Source organism: Lepidochelys kempii, chromosome 2 (assembly GCF_965140285.1).
Source record: "Lepidochelys kempii isolate rLepKem1 chromosome 2, rLepKem1.hap1, whole genome shotgun sequence".
Taxonomy (NCBI): domain Eukaryota; kingdom Metazoa; phylum Chordata; order Testudines; family Cheloniidae; genus Lepidochelys; species Lepidochelys kempii.
Window position 1 is genome coordinate 16797418 of NC_136381.1, and position 17982 is coordinate 16815399.

The following is a 17982-nucleotide window of genomic DNA, read 5'->3' on the forward strand; positions in this document are numbered from 1 at the left end:
CTATTTCACATTTGGGGACAATGTATACCTTCAGATCAGCGGCACTGCTATGGGTACCCGCATGGCCCCACAGTATGCCAACATTTTTATGGCTGATTTAGAACAACGCTTCCTTAGCTCTCGTCCCCTAAAGCCCCTACTCTACTTGCACTATATTGATGACATCTTCATCATCTGGACCCATGGAAAAGAAGCCCTTGAGGAATTCCACCATGATTTCAACAATTTCCATCCCACCACCAACCTCAGCCTGGTCCAGTCCACACAAGAGATCCACTTCCTGGACACTACAGTGCTAATAAACAATGGTCACATAAACACCACCCTATACCGGAAACCTACTGACCGCTATTCCTACCTGCATGCCTCCAGCTTTCACCCTGACCACACCACACGATCCATCGTCTACAGCCAAGCTCTGCGATACAACCGCATTTGCTCCAACCCCTCAGACAGAGACAAACACCTACAAGATCTCTGTCAAGCTTTCTTACAACTACAATACCCACCTGCAGAAGTAAAGAAACAGATTGATAGAGCCAGAAGAGTTCCCAGAAGTTACCTACTACAGGACAGGCCTAACAAAGAAAATAACAGAACGCCGCTAGCCGTCACCTTCAGCCCCCAACTAAAACCCCTCCAACGCATTATTAAGGATCTAAAGGATGACCCAACACTCTCACAAATCTTGGGAGACAGGCCAGTCCTTGCTTACAGACAGCCCCGCAACCTGAAGCAAATACTCACCAACAACCACATACCACACAACAGAACCACTAACCTAGGAACTTATCCTTGCAACAAAGCCCGTTGCCAATTGTGCCCACATATCTATTCAGGGGACACCATCACAGGGCCTAATAACATCAGCCACACTATCAGAGGCTCGTTCACCTGCACATCCACCAATGTGATATATGCTATCATGTGCCAGCAATGCCCCTCTGCCATATACATTGGTCAAACTGGACAGTCTCTACGTAAAAGAATAAATGGACACAAATCAGATGTCAAGAATTATAACATTCATAAACCAGTCGGAGAACACTTCAATCTCTCTGGTCACGCAATCACAGACATGAAGGTCGCTATCTTAAAACAAAAAAACTTCAAATCCAGACTCCAGCGAGAAACTGCTGAATTGGAATTCATTTGCAAATTGGATACTATTAATTTAGGCTTAAATAGAGACTGGGAGTGGCTAAGTCATTATGCAAGGTAGCCTGTTTCCTCTTGTTTTTTCCTACCCCCCCCCCAGATGTTCTGGTTTAACTTGGATTTAAACTTGAAGAGTGGTCAGTTTGGATGAGCTATTACCAGCAGGAGAGTGAGTTTGTGTGTGTATGGGGGTGGGGGAGATGTGAGAAAACCTGGATTTGTGCAGGAAATAGCCCAACTTGATTGTCATGCACATTGTGTAAAGAGTTGTCACTTTGGATGGGCTATCACCAGCAGGAGAGTGAATTTGTGTGGGGGGGTGGAGGGTGAGAAAACCTGGATTTGTGCTGGAAATGGCCCACCTGATGATCACTTTAGATAAGCTATTACCAGCAGGACAGTGGGGTGGGAGGAGGTATTGTTTCATATTCTCTGTGTATATATAAAGTCTGCTGCAGTTTCCACGATATGCATCTGATGAAGTGAGCTGTAGCTCACGAAAGCTTATGCTCTAATAAATTGGTTAGTCTCTAAGGTGCCACAAGTACTCCTTTTCTTTTTGCGAATACAGACTAACACGGCTGTTACTCTGAAACCTGGATTTTACAGGAGACCTTGGGAATAGATGGCCAACATGCACAGAACTGACAGTATTTTTTAATATGTAAGGGTTTTGTTAATGCTGAGGGTTCTTCCCCCTCCCTCTTGAACTGTATTGGCCAGAGTGTTCTGACATCACAATGATGGGCATGGTATCAGAACCCACGTAGAACAGAATAATTAACTGAACTAATGTTGGCCTTTTGTAAGTGGAACTATTTAATTGTCTAATGAATCCAGGGAGGGAAGGGCTAAGTGATTTTTATAATTGTATCCCTTTGCAGCCATTAGTTGAGGATAGGCTACTGTAGTGGAGAGAGTTCATGAGAAACAAGGTTTTTTGGGGAAGTGGGGGATCATCTTTTTTTCTTGTTGATTGTTTTGTTTTCAAATCTGCTCTCTGAGTTTAGGTGCCAAAAACCAGAAATAGCCCAAATTAATGGAAACTTTTGCAGACCTGGGTATGAGCCTTTCTGTTCCTCAGTTTTCCTGCCTGTACATGGGGATAATAATCCTTCCTCACATTGAGCTCTATAGGTTAAAAGTATCATATGAATACTAAGTATTACAATTACTCTTTACTATTGATCCCTACTAGTGCAGCATTGTGCCTACAGTGGATACACATAGAGTTTGTTCCAGTTATGGTGTTATCACTGATTCCAGCAACATTCTGTGGACGCAAAATATGACTGGAGCTTGTAATGTCTCTGCAAGAGGACTAAACTTGATGTGCTCACTGTACTTATAGTTAGCAGCAGTTAGCATTCCACAGTATTTCTTTAAATTGGTTTGGGGAAGCATTTGTTTACATCCGAAACCAGTAAGCTGAGAGAGAAAAGAACATGTCACATTTCCATTAGTGAAAGAATAACTCACAATTTGTTTTACTCACAACATCTTTCACCCTGACTGGTCTGGGATATATTATAAAATAAATCTTCCAGGGGGAAAACCCCTTGGAAGTATTTATTTAGGACTCGGTTAATTTTTCTACTCTTCTCATTTGTCTCTCTACTACTTCAGTCTTTAGTTTCACACTGTCCATTGAAAAAATTAAACCATTTCCAAAGAGGTCCTTGAGCTCAGTGTTTGTTCAAAATGTTAATTCTCAGCTCCCTCAATGGAGCAGGTGACCATTGGGAGTTCTGACTCAGTGGTGCGATATCAAGCTGGCCCATCCGGGCAAGCCTACCTGGGTGACTTTACAATTGAAGCGAAATGTGGAACTTAACTGCTGCTCTGCCCTATGTGATAGACCTAGCTATTCGCTGAAGACTGGGTCCTCAATGTAAGGGTCATAAACAGGTTTGCATGGGGTTATACCCACCTTCTTTTCTTTATAGCTAGTTGGGAGGGGAATGCCAGAGCTTTTTCTGTTGTAACACAGGTTGCAGTATGGAAAAGATGAGAACCACTGCTCTACAGCAATGCCAGAAAGAAAACTTCTAAATTTAACACACACTTCTTCTCTCCTTGCTTTTTCCTATTGCTTTCGCTCTTCTTTTCCCCAAAAGAAAAGAGCAATTGGATGGTACTGCCAGGTATGTAACTGTCATGATTATATCCTTGCTTTAATATCATGGTTGAAGAATGCCTTATGGTTAATGTTTTGCTTGTAGGCTCACATGCCATGAACAAAAAATGCTATTAACATTGTAAATATTCATTCAAAACAATTTAAACAATGTATTTGAGTGCTTCCTTTATTCTACCCTTTAATAATGGATCAAAGATCGTATGTGTACAAAATGTATGGTACTGTAGAATTTTTGTAACTAACCTAACTAGTTGTTTATGTGTAAGGATTGGCCTAAATAGACTTCTGTTAGACTAAGCAGTAGAACCATGGCTTAGCATTCAGGTTGTTATTGGGAGAATTTGGGTCTTCTAACTAACATTGTTGGTTAATAACACCGCAATATCTTGATATGAGAAATCATGATTGTTGTAATTCACTACGTTCACAAGCTCTTTGAGAACAGGTGTAATGAAATCCTAAGATAGACGAACATTATTACTAAAGTCCCTTGGCAGTTCTTAAAAAAACAACTCTTATTTAGGGTTTGATATAATGTCCATTGGCATTCCCAATGGAAGACTCCCATTGACTTTGGAGCAGATCCCAACTGAAAAGAAGTAAGGTTTCTTCAGTGACTGAGCAGGGATGTGATATTAGTCAGACTGCAGCTTCTTAACACACTAGGAAAGCACGTATACACCAGGGATAAAATTTTCAAAAGCAATTAATTCAGTAGGACTTTGGCTCTGAAGTCACTTTGGTGCTTTTGAAAATATTACCCTAGAATCCCTTCTTTCCCTAGGTTGTGTTTCTTTTGAAACAATAGCAGAATGGTTACTGATCTTGCAATCATTATAACCAGACAGCACAAGGAAATGAGTATTTCATGAGAGGTTGAACCACTCGAGATAAATAGGCAGGTGTGCGCAGTTCCCATTGACCTCAGTAGACTTTGGATCAGGCCCCATGATGCTGTCAATATGACAACTTCCTGTCTGATCGCTAATTGTTCTATTACAATTAGCGCAATTAAAATTGCTAAGTGACTTGCTCTTCTTTTTAATTAGATTTAATAAAGGATATTATAATTTATATTACACTCCAGTTTTCCTTTAACATTGCATAGAAACAAACGATGAAGGCATGCTTTCTTAGTACAGGGCATGGCACAGAAAGCGACTGGGTTTCCGGTGCCTGGAAGCCACAAAGCTCTTAGTGAGAAAGTTGTAGCAGCAAAGTGTATTGTTTGAGTTTTGGAGTGCAGGGGGAGTACGAGGAGTTGAGCTGTGCCTGTCAAAGAGGAGCTAGAAATAAATAACTAGTGTATAGACTCAAATTGAGGCAGGGTTTGGTGATGAACAATAGTTTTTTAAATCTCCATTCTGTGCCCACTGAATTCAGTGGCAAAGCTCCATATGATTTCATTGAGAATAGTGCGTGCACACACACGCACACAGATATAAATTCGGCATTGTCTTTCTCTCATTTCCATGAACAAACAGAATATTAGTCAGGTGCAGGGGTAGTTTAAGTCAAGACTCTTGCAATCTGGACCCAGTGGTGCAATAGACTCACAGCTGTATGTGACTATTTGGGGTGCTTGGGGAGGAGAGGAAAGGGCCACCGAGGAGGCTGTAGAGGGGGGAAGAGGAATGTATCCAGTGGTGAGGTTACATGAAAGTGTCTGAAGAAGGAAGGCTGATATAATTTTTGTGGCACCCCAAAGTTTTACTGGATCTCACCTTTCATGTAGGGTAAAACCAGGCAGTTATGTGATGTGGTTGGATGAAGAGCAGGCCTGACTGCCCATGGTCCCTGGTGTTGGCACAGGATAGGATGAGACTCTGGTATGAATGCTGGGTATGCCTTCCTGGTAGATTCAGTTCTGCTGTGCATGTTGCTGCTGCTCTTTGAAAAACCGTTCCTCCCCCATAGATGGTACATACCCACACTCTACAAGGCAGCATTTAGCCCCTACTCTTAATTCATCTCTAGTCAGGATTTACCTGGTTATGGCTTCACGCCAGAAGTCTTGTTCACTTGCTTTTCATTCCTCAAGCACCTTAAATACTGGGTTGCTAGTTACTATGAGTGCAGTATCACATAGACATTTTTCTGTAGAAAGATGAATTCACTCCTCCTCCTTTGTCTGACATAGCCCAGATCTGTTCTTCTCCAGGGTGCATTGCAAGGCCTGTCAGTTGACTCAGACCTAATCCCATAGGGGAACTTTTCTGACTTATAAACAACCCTGGTGAAGTGGGCTAGCGAAAGGATCTGAATCCTCGCTCCCACTTCCTTTACCCAGAGGCCTGCCTGACCTCAAGGGCTCCCCTTCCACTCTCCTGCGTGGCAGAGTCCTCGTAACCCCAACAAGGCTGGGCCCAGAATTCCTGGGTGGCTCAACCCCCAATCTTGTTCTGGTCACTTAGGGCAGGGGCTGGGGTGTCCCCACTCCAGGGTATTCTCTCTGCACTGGGCACTTCCCTGACCCACTGATCATTACATACAGTTCAAAGCAAATACAATTTATGAAACAGCAACCAATTTAAAAAAATAAGGAAAAAATGGGAAAGGTTAAAGGAAACATAACCCCGCTCTGTGGCACAGGGACATCACAACCAGTGTCTCTGGAATGTCAGGGAAGTTCAGACTGTTCCTCACATGTCCCAGGCCCTGGCTGTGCTGCAGGGATGCTGCGGGTCGGACACTTACTCTGGCGGTGGCCACACGCCCTCAGGCTTTAGGTGGCAGGACCCTTCTTCCCAGCATTGCCCCTGCCCCATCAGGGTTACAATCCCCCTCCGAGTCTGACCTGCAGGGCCTCTTGGCTGGGGGCATCTCCCTGTGCTGGGCCCACTGCCCAGGGTCCCCCTTGCTCTCCCCAGCTGCTCACCGCACCCGGCTCCACTCTGTCTCAGCTCCAGCTCCACCACTCTGCCCCAGCACTGCTTCTGCTCTGCCTGCAGCTCCCTGGGCTGCTTCTCTGGCCCCTCTGGCTCTGGTTGCTACAGCTCTGCTCCCCAGCTCCGCTTGGGCCCCTGCTTTCTCCTTAGCTCAGCCCCACTCTGTCTGACCTAGGCAATTCTGGCTCACAAGGAGGACGGGACCCCTCCTGACTCCCTGATTAGCCTGCCCACCCTGTCAATCAGGCTAACCTGGAGCATTGGCCTCTCCCCATTGCCCCTGGGGACTGTCTGTCTCAGGGTCCTGATTTTTCATCGACCCTTCCCCTTTCTTTTGGTACTGGGAGCTGTCCAACCAAAACACCCCCACTGAGTTTTAATCAGGGGACAACAGTCCCCTTACATGAGGTTCATTTGGCAGTGGGAGTTCTTTATCACCATTAGTTGATAAATGTATGTGTGTTAAGCGTACATTTTCAAAGCTTCCACTAATTTTTGAGTGGGATCCTGAAATGTGCCTTTTTTGTTCCAACTTTTTGCAAACTTCCTCTGTATTTGAGAGAGACGAGGAAGGTGAGGTTCTATCTTTTATTGAACTAACTTCTGTTGGTGAGAGAGACAAGGGAGGAATTGTGGGCCCAATTTTCAGCAGTGCTGACATCTATTCCATTGACTTCAGCTGGAGCTGTGGATTCTCACCGTCTCTGAATATCAGGCCCTTACACAAAAACAGCCATAATAGACAAGTCTTTCAGGTTTTGAACCTGATTCTGCAGCCCTTACACAAAGTCAGAAAGAGTTTTGACTGGGTATAGAGAGCATTGTCTAGTGGTTAGACTATGGGATTAGGTATCAGGAGATCTAGGTTCTTTCCAAACTCTGACACTGTCTCATTATCTGCCTGTCAGCAAGTCATTTATCATCTCTGTTTTCTGATCTCTAAAGTAGGATTGATACAATACATACATAATAAATATACATAAATATAAAGGCATTTTGAGAACCTTGGATGAAAAGAGCTACACAGGTCCCTTAATATGTTGTTATAAAGGATTGTGTATAATCTAATATTTCTGTGTTGCTGGTAACAATAGCATGACAAAAATAAAATCATATTTTGCAAGGATAGCTGGAAAATGTCACTGTCTGCATTTTTTCTGAATGGACCTCCAGGAAACCGAAAAGGCGGGGGGGATCTGCACCCCACATTTTAAAGCACAAATGGAAGGCCCTTTCCATACTTCACTGTTTCACTAATAACCATTAATCTCTCATCTTAACAACTTCTTCTTCACTTTACAGTAATGTCATATTTACTGGGGAGTCATTCTTTGGATCAAGCATCACAAGAAAACTTAGGCTCAGTTATTACTTGAATGTATATACCTATCTTTCTCTTTTCATGTTTGCTGCATACCATTTTCTGTCTGTGCTTTCTTTTTTTACTACAGTAGTTCATCTAACAAAAAAAAAGCAAGGGCACAAAAAAGCTAGCACAGAATGGGCAATGTTTAAAAGATGTTAAGGGAGGCAGTGTAGCTTAGTGGTTAGAACACTGGGTTGCCATTCGAGTGACCTGGGTTCTATTTCTGGCTCTGATACTGGGCTGCTGAATGACCAGGGGCAATTCACTTCCCCACTCTGTGCCTCAGTTTCCCCATCTGTAAAAGCACTTTGAGATCCAATGATGAAATGTGCTGCATAAGACCTAGGTATTATTTTAAGACCTCAATCCTGTGAACACCAACACATGTGAATAACTTTGCATGTGAGTTCAATGGTACCACTCACTCGTGTGAACTTACTCATGTGTATAAGTGTTTGCAGGACCAGGATCTTAGACCCTGATTCATCAAAGAACTTAACTTTAAGCATGTAAGTAAAGTTGAATCCGGGCCTAAGACAGTAAGCAATTTGGAGCAAAAACTGCATCTTCCTGCAGATGGCCTGTATCTTGCATATTGCAGGTGCATGAAATACAAATAATAAATAATAATTAGGGGACCTGTCTAGATGCATTATTGTAGAAACTGATTTTTTGCCTAAATTGTCAAGCATTTTATTTTGTCCTCACAATTTTTTCTTATCATTCTGCTGTAGCTCATTAATTCTTCTTCCATCTATCCCACGCACAACACACCCCGCACCCCCACCATGAAAATATTTGTAGGCAACTCAACCTAGATGTCCCAAGCCTTCAAGTTGCTGAGCACCTCCCAAGAAGCGCTCAGAATCTCTCTGAATAATTGGGCCCTCAGGGTGCTAATGGAAGGATCTGTGACGTATTGGCTTTGTGTGTGAATGGTGTTGCTGTCTGGTGGCTGACACACCGAGAGGATGAAGGACTTACTACTACCACTAGTAGCTAAAAGAGTTTTTCTATAGCTCACATGCTAGAAATCTGCAATTTTGGACCTTATGAATTAGGATTCTAGTCCTGGCTCCTTAAGTATAGGTGTGAGTTATCAGGAGGAGTTGTCCTTGATTATTTTAGGGCTGAATATAGTGTTTTCTCTGAGTTTCCCCTTTTGCAGAATGTCATATCTATTTACTTTCCTCAAAGAGGTGTGTCGAGAATTAGTTGGCTAATGTTTGGAAGTACTTTGGAAGAGTGATCACTAAGACAATTTACAGAAGGCTTTTGATATGTTGGAGCATTAATTGAGGATGGGTTTTTCAGGACTCAGTGTTGACCTATTGACATCAATATCCAATTAACTTCAGAGGGAGCAGAGTTAGGCCAAAGCTAAGTGCTTTTGAAAATCTGACCTGTTACTTCTGTTGTTTGTGCACTATATTTCTGTAAACTAATGCAATATAGGTTTGGCTTCCCAGAGCTAAGCTCACCCATGTAAGATACAATTGCTAATGTAGTAAAAATTGGGGTAAGCATGACTGCCTTGTGCTTCCAGTTATTTGAGCTGCAAAACAGATCTAAAAATATTATTACAAAACTTTCTGTTTGAAGGAACAAAATATGGACGCCATGTAGAATCAAGCACGTGGGTTTATTACGCACAGCGCTGGCGGAGTGTCACCTTGCTTATTAGGCTCAGAGACACTGCCAAACAATTGATTACAATGGATTATATGGATTTTCCATGGGTGGAGGAAAATGAAGGGGTAGGCAGTCCCAAACCCCTGGATAGGTCTAGCAGCAAGACAAGATAAGCACAGTAGCCAATGGTCAAAAGGTTACATAAAGTCTCCGCCCCTGGTTTCAGGTTAACACCTGACACTTAATTAGTACACAGGTGTTTTCCTTTAAACAATATATAGAGTGTGTTAGTATAAAATATATATGTTGAATTCTGATTTGGGATCCATAGGACTGAAGTAGCTCCCCCCAATTGTCCAACAGGTAGACACCTAGGAGTTAAAGCAAAAGGACAAATGAAAAGTATATAGCAATAAAGATTGTCTTTTAGTTGTTTATTTGTGTTTCTAAGGCAGGCACTGGCAATGGCTTGGAGGAGAGGTGCACATCTGTGAGAGGGAGGATATCATATCTCATACTGACATGTTTGAACTTCTTCCATAAACTCAAGGCTAGTGTAGGAAGGCACCTCTTCTACAGAAGAAACAGGGCACCTTTCATTCCTTTGGTCTGTTTGCAACTTTGAGATAAAGCCCCCAATTATAATTTCCACCTGGCTTCTTGCTGACCAAGCTTATCTTAGCAAAAAGCAAGGTTGTCCTTTGTTTGTTCTGCTTCTTAGCTAATATTGTTCACTATTTGCTAGGCATCTATCTTCTTGACCAAACTCTGGATTTTTGGGCCTGAAAAAGAGCTGACACATATCAGATTGTAACCATAAACAGCATATGGATTTTAGCCCTTCACTGTTAAAAAATGCATTAGAAGAGTTCCTGACTGGATCTTTTTACTTTATTTTATTGTATTGTGTTTTATTTTTGGGGATTAAAATTACAAATATAGGTGGGGGTTATATTTGATCCACTGTAAGGATTATCACTTTGGGTTTTTGTTCATTCTTGCACAAATATTTTCAGTTTATGAAACTCCAGTATTAGGTGCAAAAAAACCCACAAAACAAAACAAAACCGTCCCATAGAGGAGAGTGTCTGACTTGCATGATGGGATGAAACTGCATTTTTGTCTTGCATGATAGTTTCTGGAGCTAATCTTCTAGTTTAATGATTCGCACCCTTTTAGGGTGAATGTAAAACCTCAGCTGCAGCAGCCAACCCTTCCTTAACCCTTCCAAGCCCTAACCCTTCCTTATACACCCAGCAACCACATTCCGCTCTGAGAAACTCCAGCAGAATTCACACTGACGTCAGTGGAAACTGCAAGTGAGAATCTGAGGGCAGAATTTTTCTGTATCAATGAACTGAGCATCTGGCCTTTATGCTGAGCCTCTGTGCTACACATCAGCTTGCCTCCCATTCAGCAGTTTCATATGATCCACGATGGAGCATAGGTGCATCTAACTTGGGACTGTGCTTAGTTGCACAAGACTGAAGTTTGGAGCAATTCAGATTCCAGTGCAGCTTGGGGGTGCGCACAATTGAGTGGGAGGCGGGCAGTGATGATGCTCTGCAGGTTTGTCATGAAGGTCCTCATTCTGTAACCACTTCATGTTTAGGATTTGCAATGAAAGTTGTTAAAAGTTTCACCCCAGAATCAGAATTTTGTGTAAGGGAGGAATTTGCCATGGAACCACATACCAAAGGGACAAAACCCACTCCAAAGCAATGCCAGAAGCCTGAGCTCTACCAGTAGCCATACCTGTAGGAGTATGTGGGAACTACTGCTCTAGTCATGCTTATGAAGAGTGATGTGATCGCTGCATGCTTTAATACTTTGATATTGAGTCACGCGCGTGCTGTGTTCATGAAGGAGATCATGAAATAAGATAAAATGTTTCCAGGCCTTTGTTTTAATAGATCCAAATTCCATCTGCTGGAAGTGAGAATAAAGCCCACTCTTTGTCTGATGACAATTCATTCTTTATCTGGAAAGAGATCTGGAGAGTTTTAGTACACAATGCACTGTAAACTGAGCAACATTTCTTTCAAGTGAAATTGATGCTTGATGTCCTGAACATTGACTGCTGTAGCTGCCCTAGTTCAGACATGCAAGTCAGTATCCCCTGTGTAATTGTTTAATATTGTAGTAAGTGTTGCTGTGAGCTTGAGAGTTCGCCATCAGATTTCAACCTAAAATATTGGAGAATGAAAATAAAGGACTTAAAAAATAAAAGTGCAGGGGCATTATTCTGCTCATGGATTCAAAGGGTAGAATTTTGCCCTATAAGGAGAATCTGGGAATGATATAGGATTAGATTATTTAGCATAAATAAAATAGAGAGAACATCCTGTGGACATATGCAGTTGAGATCTTTGCTGCAAATAAGCGATCTGTCATTTTGAATGGAGAGGAATATTTTGACCTACATTCCAGAAGGGAGGTGTGGAAAAGCAAGGAATCCTGTTTTGAGACAACCAGTGCAGGGATTCCTAGCTCCGAATTTAGAATAAATCCTGAGATAAGCTTTCGAGTTTCTTTGTACTGTAGCTCTGTCCCAATACACTTCCATGTCCTTGTGGTCACACTCTCACAGCATTGGTCTGGCTAATGCTTCTACCTACTGTCTTAAGGAAGCTGGTATTTAGTCCAATGAGCACAATTCTGGGAACTCAGAAGTTCCAGATCCAACTTTTGACTCCTTCTGTGGCCTTGAGCAAGTTACTTCTCCATCTGCAAACCAGAAATAATACAGTAGAATCCTTTTGTCTGCATTAAGAGGAATTCCCAATTAACACTGTATGCCATTTGAATTGTAAGGCAGGGAGCCCATCATGTATCTAGACAGGCCTGAGGAGTTGAGATGGACATGGAGGCTATACATAGCCAACATGTAGTTCATGCCCAGTTCCAATACACTTCCCTCCCTGCACTCTTCCGAATGAGCCTTCCTCTGGCCCTCTATGCATATTTGAAGAAGTCCCCCAACGACACAATCTCTGCCACTTGCTGCCTTCTTCAGCACTTGGCACCTTTGCCAGGAAGTTTATGCTTCCCATGACAATTTCTCACAGTCTTCACTCAACCAAAACTGGTGATTTTTGGAAAATGTAGATGGGCCCAAATCAAAGTGAACTTTGAGGAAGCCTTGGCCTAAACTTCATTGCTTGGGCTCATCCTTACTAGTAACCTCAGGCCAAAATGTGCAAACTTGAGTGCCTAAAGGGGTGCAACTAAATCAACCTCTAGGCATCTAGAGGCCTGATTTTTAGAGGTGCTGAGCACCCACAGTTCGTGGGACCTGGAAGGGCTCAGCATTATTTGAAATGAGGCCACTTGCCTAACTTTGGGCCCTAAATTTGCATCTCACTTACTAGAGCACTTGCTTTGCATACAGCTTTGAACCTTAGGCTGTTCACCCAAAGTGAACCTCTTTAGCTTTTGCAATTTGCTCATCATTATTAATAAGGTGAGTGAGAAGCTCACTTCCACTGGAGATCTGATGCACATAGGATGCTCTGAACATTTCAGCACCGCTTTCCATCTGACCTTCTCATCCCCTGGCAGCTGTAACTCCTCCTCCTTGAATCTCACCCCATCGTCCCTCCAATCCGTCTAAAACTCCGCTGCAAAAATCCTCTGCCTTGCCCAGCTCTGACCCTGCTCAGCCCTTCTTTCAAATAAGTTCACTTTAATAACTTCACCTTTTTGCTTCCTGCATCAGATTCAAACTCTTCGTTCCCAATTTCAAATGTGTCTGTCTTCTCCATGATTGTTCAGTCCCTGCTGCTCATCTAATGCACTCTGGCCCCCAAACCCACTTCTGTGCCTTCTTCCTTTCAGTCCCTACTTCCAAAATCCCCTTTGAGGGGTATGCCAGTGGCACCCTCTTCTCCTTTAAAGCCTTTCACAAAAGCAGCTTCTCCTGAGAACTGTGCTTTTATATTTTAGTTGAACAAGCAAACAGAATCTCTGTGGTGTAACCCGCAAGGTGTATGCAGGACTCATCCAAGCAATCTTCCAAGTGATCTTACTGTCTTCACCTTCATTTTCCCTGAATTAGATTTCTGAGCTTGCTGCATTCAGGTGAACCTGGGCTCGCAGGCCTCAAGGGAGATGCTACAGCCAGTGCAAATTAGAGTAGCCCCAAGGGTGCTCTGATTTTCAACAGGGACCAAATTGTCCCCCTGTGATCAAAGGATGTACTTTCTGAATGCCTCTGCTGCTATCTGCAGCATTGCTTTTAGCTTCTGCAAAGAAATACAGGCAGTCATCACCAGTGTGACTGTAACTACACACTATACACATTTCAGGAAGCAATGGGAAAAGTCTATACTGCTAGGGGAAAAAATTATGTAGCCATTCATCTCTGCTCTGAAATTATAAGATGTGTCCATGTTTTGTGGGGAGTTTTATATAATGCATTTCATTGTTGTTTTACATATAAAAATACAAGGTACTGATCTCACTGGGCTACAGATATGGTGTTCACATTGACAATACTGTTTTAAAAAAAACAATTATCCTTCTAAAACTCATCACCATACAAAGATTTATCTTAAATAATATCAATTTCTCTAGGACATAACTCATTGTGATAGGCACGTTAGCAATTCCATCAGTCGATTAGCTTTAGATAAGATAGATAGTTGAGAGCCACAATAATGTGGATAAAGTGACATATTTTGCAATTGCCATTAGCTATAATGCCCAGATCAAGGTGGAACAATGTGTGCTGATGGTATGACCTGATTGTAGCCTGATTGTATGACCTGGGATAGCAGGGGACTGGACTTGGTGAGGCCCTTTCCAGGAGGCCCTTTCCCGTCCTATATCCTACATTCCTATGGTCTGAATGACCACACCTCCTTGTAAAGATGAGAGTAGTCCAGTTTCTCATGGATCTGCATTTGTCCCACAAGCCACACCTTGTCCACCATACTTTAATCCTTGCAAGAGAATCACTGAGGAGTGCCAGTAATTCAGCCTGCAGAAAGCTCACAGGTGCCAGTCCAAAGGTTAGCATGGAGTGGCCAGTGTGGGTCCAACTGCAGAGTGTCCCCTGAAGAACACACATTCTCGTGGCATTAATATTCTAATAGGGCAACAAAACGAATGGCTAGAAGGCTGAAAGGCATCAGAATGTTTTAAATTCTTATCAGTCAGAAGACACCCTCCTCATTTCCCCTACCATGAATATTGACTGGAATTAAATGGGTGAGAACTGGGTGTTCTGCAGTGCCATGTACGGAGCAATTGCTTAGGAATGTCTTTGTGGTCTGTGCTGTTTTGAAAATAATTTATTCTGAGTCCAGCACTTCTCTCATTCATCATCACTATGCACGGGCAGCTCATTTAATAGCCTAACAGGCACCCAGCAGTTAGGGTGACCAGATAGCAAGTGTGAAAAATCGGGACAGTGGGTGGGGGTAATAGGAGCCTATATAGGAAAAATCCCCAAATATTGGGACTGTCCCTATAAAATCGGGACATCTGGTCACCCTACCAGCACTTAAAGAGGGCATTGAGCTGAAAAGGCCAATTCTCCCTATCATCAGATAATGATACTGGCTAAATATTGGTGTTTGTCTTCTTAATGATAAAGCTGGCACTTCAGCCAGGTTAATGGAGCAGAAGCAGTATGGCAGACTAGGTAGAGAGGATAGTAACATTGGCTGCATGGGTATTATAGTGCCGCTCCCTCCCGCAACAGTGAATTCTCAGTTGTGGTTAGACACTGATGAATTACCATAGCTCCAGCAGTGTCCTCCTTGTATGTGAAACATTTATTTGGGATCTGATATATGAACAGCATCATGAAAGCAAGTTAAAGTGTACTGGTCTGCATTAACGGAGGGAAATTGATCACTTTTGCTTATTTTGTAGCCAAAAGCTGGGTCTCTTGGATCGGGTTCGTGGTACCAATACTAAAGGAAAGCTATTTACCCCTCTGAATGTAGATGCCATTGAAGAAAGTCCTTCTAAAGAGCCTAAGAATGTTGGCTTGAATAATAAGGAGCGTTTTCGCACTGCATTCCGAATGAAAGCGTATGCCTTTTGGCAAAGCTCAGAAGGTAGCACGTCTCTATTAATTCATTTTTAACCCTCCCAGATTCCTTCACCCTGTTACCATGGCTTTTTTTTTTTTAATCCATCTCCTTTTGAGACTTCATGACCTTCAAAATAGCAAATCAATGCGATTAAAATAATCTGGGGCAGACACAGTTACTCCTTGCCTTTGCGTGGACAATTTATGGAACATTGGGGGAAGATTTGGAAAATAATGCTGCAATCCAAGCAAAGCAATGCTCAAAATAAAGTGTATGTATTCCTCAAAACCAACCATGTTCTGTATTGATACGCTTTCAGTGGAACCCACTTATAGTCAGCGTGGAAATATGGGAACTCAGGGGCAGTGATTACATGTATCTAGGAAAGTCTAGTGACATTCTAGGCTAGTATAATCTACGCTCTTTTCAAGATTCCCTCAGTGTTTTTGTTGCAGTAACTTAAACTCACTGTAACCTTGCTCACATATACTCCCTCGGCCTTCTCTGAACTGGCCAATGTGTAACTTTGACACTCAGCTCCTTACACATCATCTGTGAATTTGGCCCATTGAGTCTTATCCCCTGCCTGAGAGAGAAGTGTAGCAAAAAAAACAACTCACGGAAGGTGTAAGACTGTGTGAGTTAAAGTAGGCCTGACCCTACTATGCTTTACTTTACACCTTCTTTCAGCTGCTTCGGATGCTAGTAACAGCATCTCAGACTCTCGTACATTGGTAGAGTAGGGTGTAGTTGGTCCAAGGCAGCCTAATTGCCATTGAAGCATTCTCAGTGTAACAGAGTCTAAATTAGTCCCTGGGCGCCTCCCACGTTGCTGCTGAATTTGGCCCTCAGTTTGTAGTGATGTAAAATGAAAATCCCAAATGGTCTCAGTTTATCAAGTGCAATTTGCAAATTATAATTTCAGTTATAAGGAACCTCTGGTTTTAGGATCACGGTCTCAGCCCAGAGCTGTGCCCTTGTAGCTGTGCCAAATGCTAGACGTGTACATGGGAAGGGAGGAAGGAATCATCACAGCACCTCAAGGCAGCAGAGCAGAAATCATGCTCCTCTGCCCTAGTGTGAACCCCCGAAGGAGGGAGCACCATATAGCAGAACCTTTTGTCTTGTCCCAGGCCACACATGCACACCTGTCCTCTTCTCTGCAGAACATCTCTCTGCACAGTGGGGATCTGCACCAAGCAGGGGGCTCACCTCACTTATACATCCCCCGTAAATCCTGTCCCACTTTGTGCAGGGGAACCACAGCAGTTGCACTGCCCAGAGAGCCTCTGTAGCCACAGGAACATGTGGGAGGGAGAGATTTGTACCTTACTGAATTTCTGTGAAAAAATACCTTTACTATAAAAAGGTTCCACTGTGGGCCTGATCCTTCTGCACCTCAGACTCCTGCTGAAGTCACTGAAATTTTGGGTGCACAGGGAATGCCTGAACGATCCTATATCCGCATTGGTCTGACATGCGGAAAATCCAGTCTAAAGAAAGGAACAAGTTCTTCAGAAAGGCAATAGGTCACCACCTGAGGGCAGGCTTTCAGCCACAACCTTCCATAAAATGGCCCTTGCCAATGGCAGTCATAGATCACATGGCATGTTTCTTTTCAGCGTCTCCAGATCACATTTCCTCTTTTTTTTTTTTCTTTTTTTTGTGGATGGCCCATTGAAGTCTGAATTACTGATTCTCCTCTTCATAATCTCACCACCTACAGTAGCTCCACTGGATTATAAACGGCTGTGAGTTCTCACACACGGCCCGATTATCATTCACTCACACGGGTGAAGTCAGTGAAGTAACACTGGGGTAAAACCAGTTCAAGTGAGAATAGAATCAAGCTCAAAAGATCTTTATCTTCATTTCACTCTAAATAGACTATTTTGGCAATGTTTTATTCTTTAAAACTCCTCGAAAATGGGAGGTCCTAAATCCAATTGACAAGAAGGAAAGCTCTAGATGGTTCATGAAATGGCTAGAATTTTGGGAGACTTTCTGAAACCACAAAATGTCTTTGCATTCTCTTGGCCTGGTGTAGAAGAATGCAGGGGGACATCACCCTATTTAGAGAATAAGTGCTGGCCAAAGTAACCAAAGGAACTTCTCATGTGTGATTATTGACTGAAATTAGTTTATATTACTGACTTGGTTTAATATTGTTTTAAACAATGTTGTAAATTGTGGTCTGATTTTTACATGCATGTGTTTGACCTTCTTTACAGATGCAGGAACAGGGGATCCCATGACTGAAGACAGAGGTTACAGTAATGAGTTCCTTATGGAAGATATGATCCCCACATTGAAGGCAGCCATCCGAGCTGTCCGGTAAATTTCCTTTATGCTCATCAGTATTGGCTTTGATCTTTAATGCTTGGCCTACCGGAAATCACTGCATCATGTCACCAGGTTGTTCATTGTTGTTGGGTCTTTAAATGGAGTAGGCAGTTAGATCATAGTAGGCACTTGAAAGGGAGATAACTAGAGTCAGTCAAAAATTATCAGATGGAGTAGTTTTCTGTAGGAAAACTCATTGATTTCACAAAAAAATTGAACAAAAAATTATCAATGTTTCGCTTCAGTAATGTCAAAACACTTTGTTTTGAATTTATTACTTTGACTTTTATATTATTATTGAATAATTTATAATATAAAATGTCAAAATGATAAAGTGCTTTGACCTTACTGAAATTAAGTGCTTCAATAAGGTTGGAATTTTCATTTTTGTGTGGAATTGACTTTTCATTC

General features: G+C 42.5%; 1 protein-coding gene across 1 annotated transcript in view; it reads left to right on the forward strand.

The window, feature by feature from the left end:
- KCNQ3 (potassium voltage-gated channel subfamily Q member 3) overlaps window positions 1-17982 on the forward strand; it is a 279980-nt gene that overhangs the window by 252328 nt on the left and 9670 nt on the right. Inside the window, exons 9-11 of the mRNA XM_073330106.1 lie at window positions 3276-3302; window positions 15065-15252; window positions 17460-17562. Of these exons, the coding sequence (XP_073186207.1) occupies window positions 3276-3302; window positions 15065-15252; window positions 17460-17562 (318 nt within the window). The remainder of the gene's footprint in view (window positions 1-3275; window positions 3303-15064; window positions 15253-17459; window positions 17563-17982) is intronic.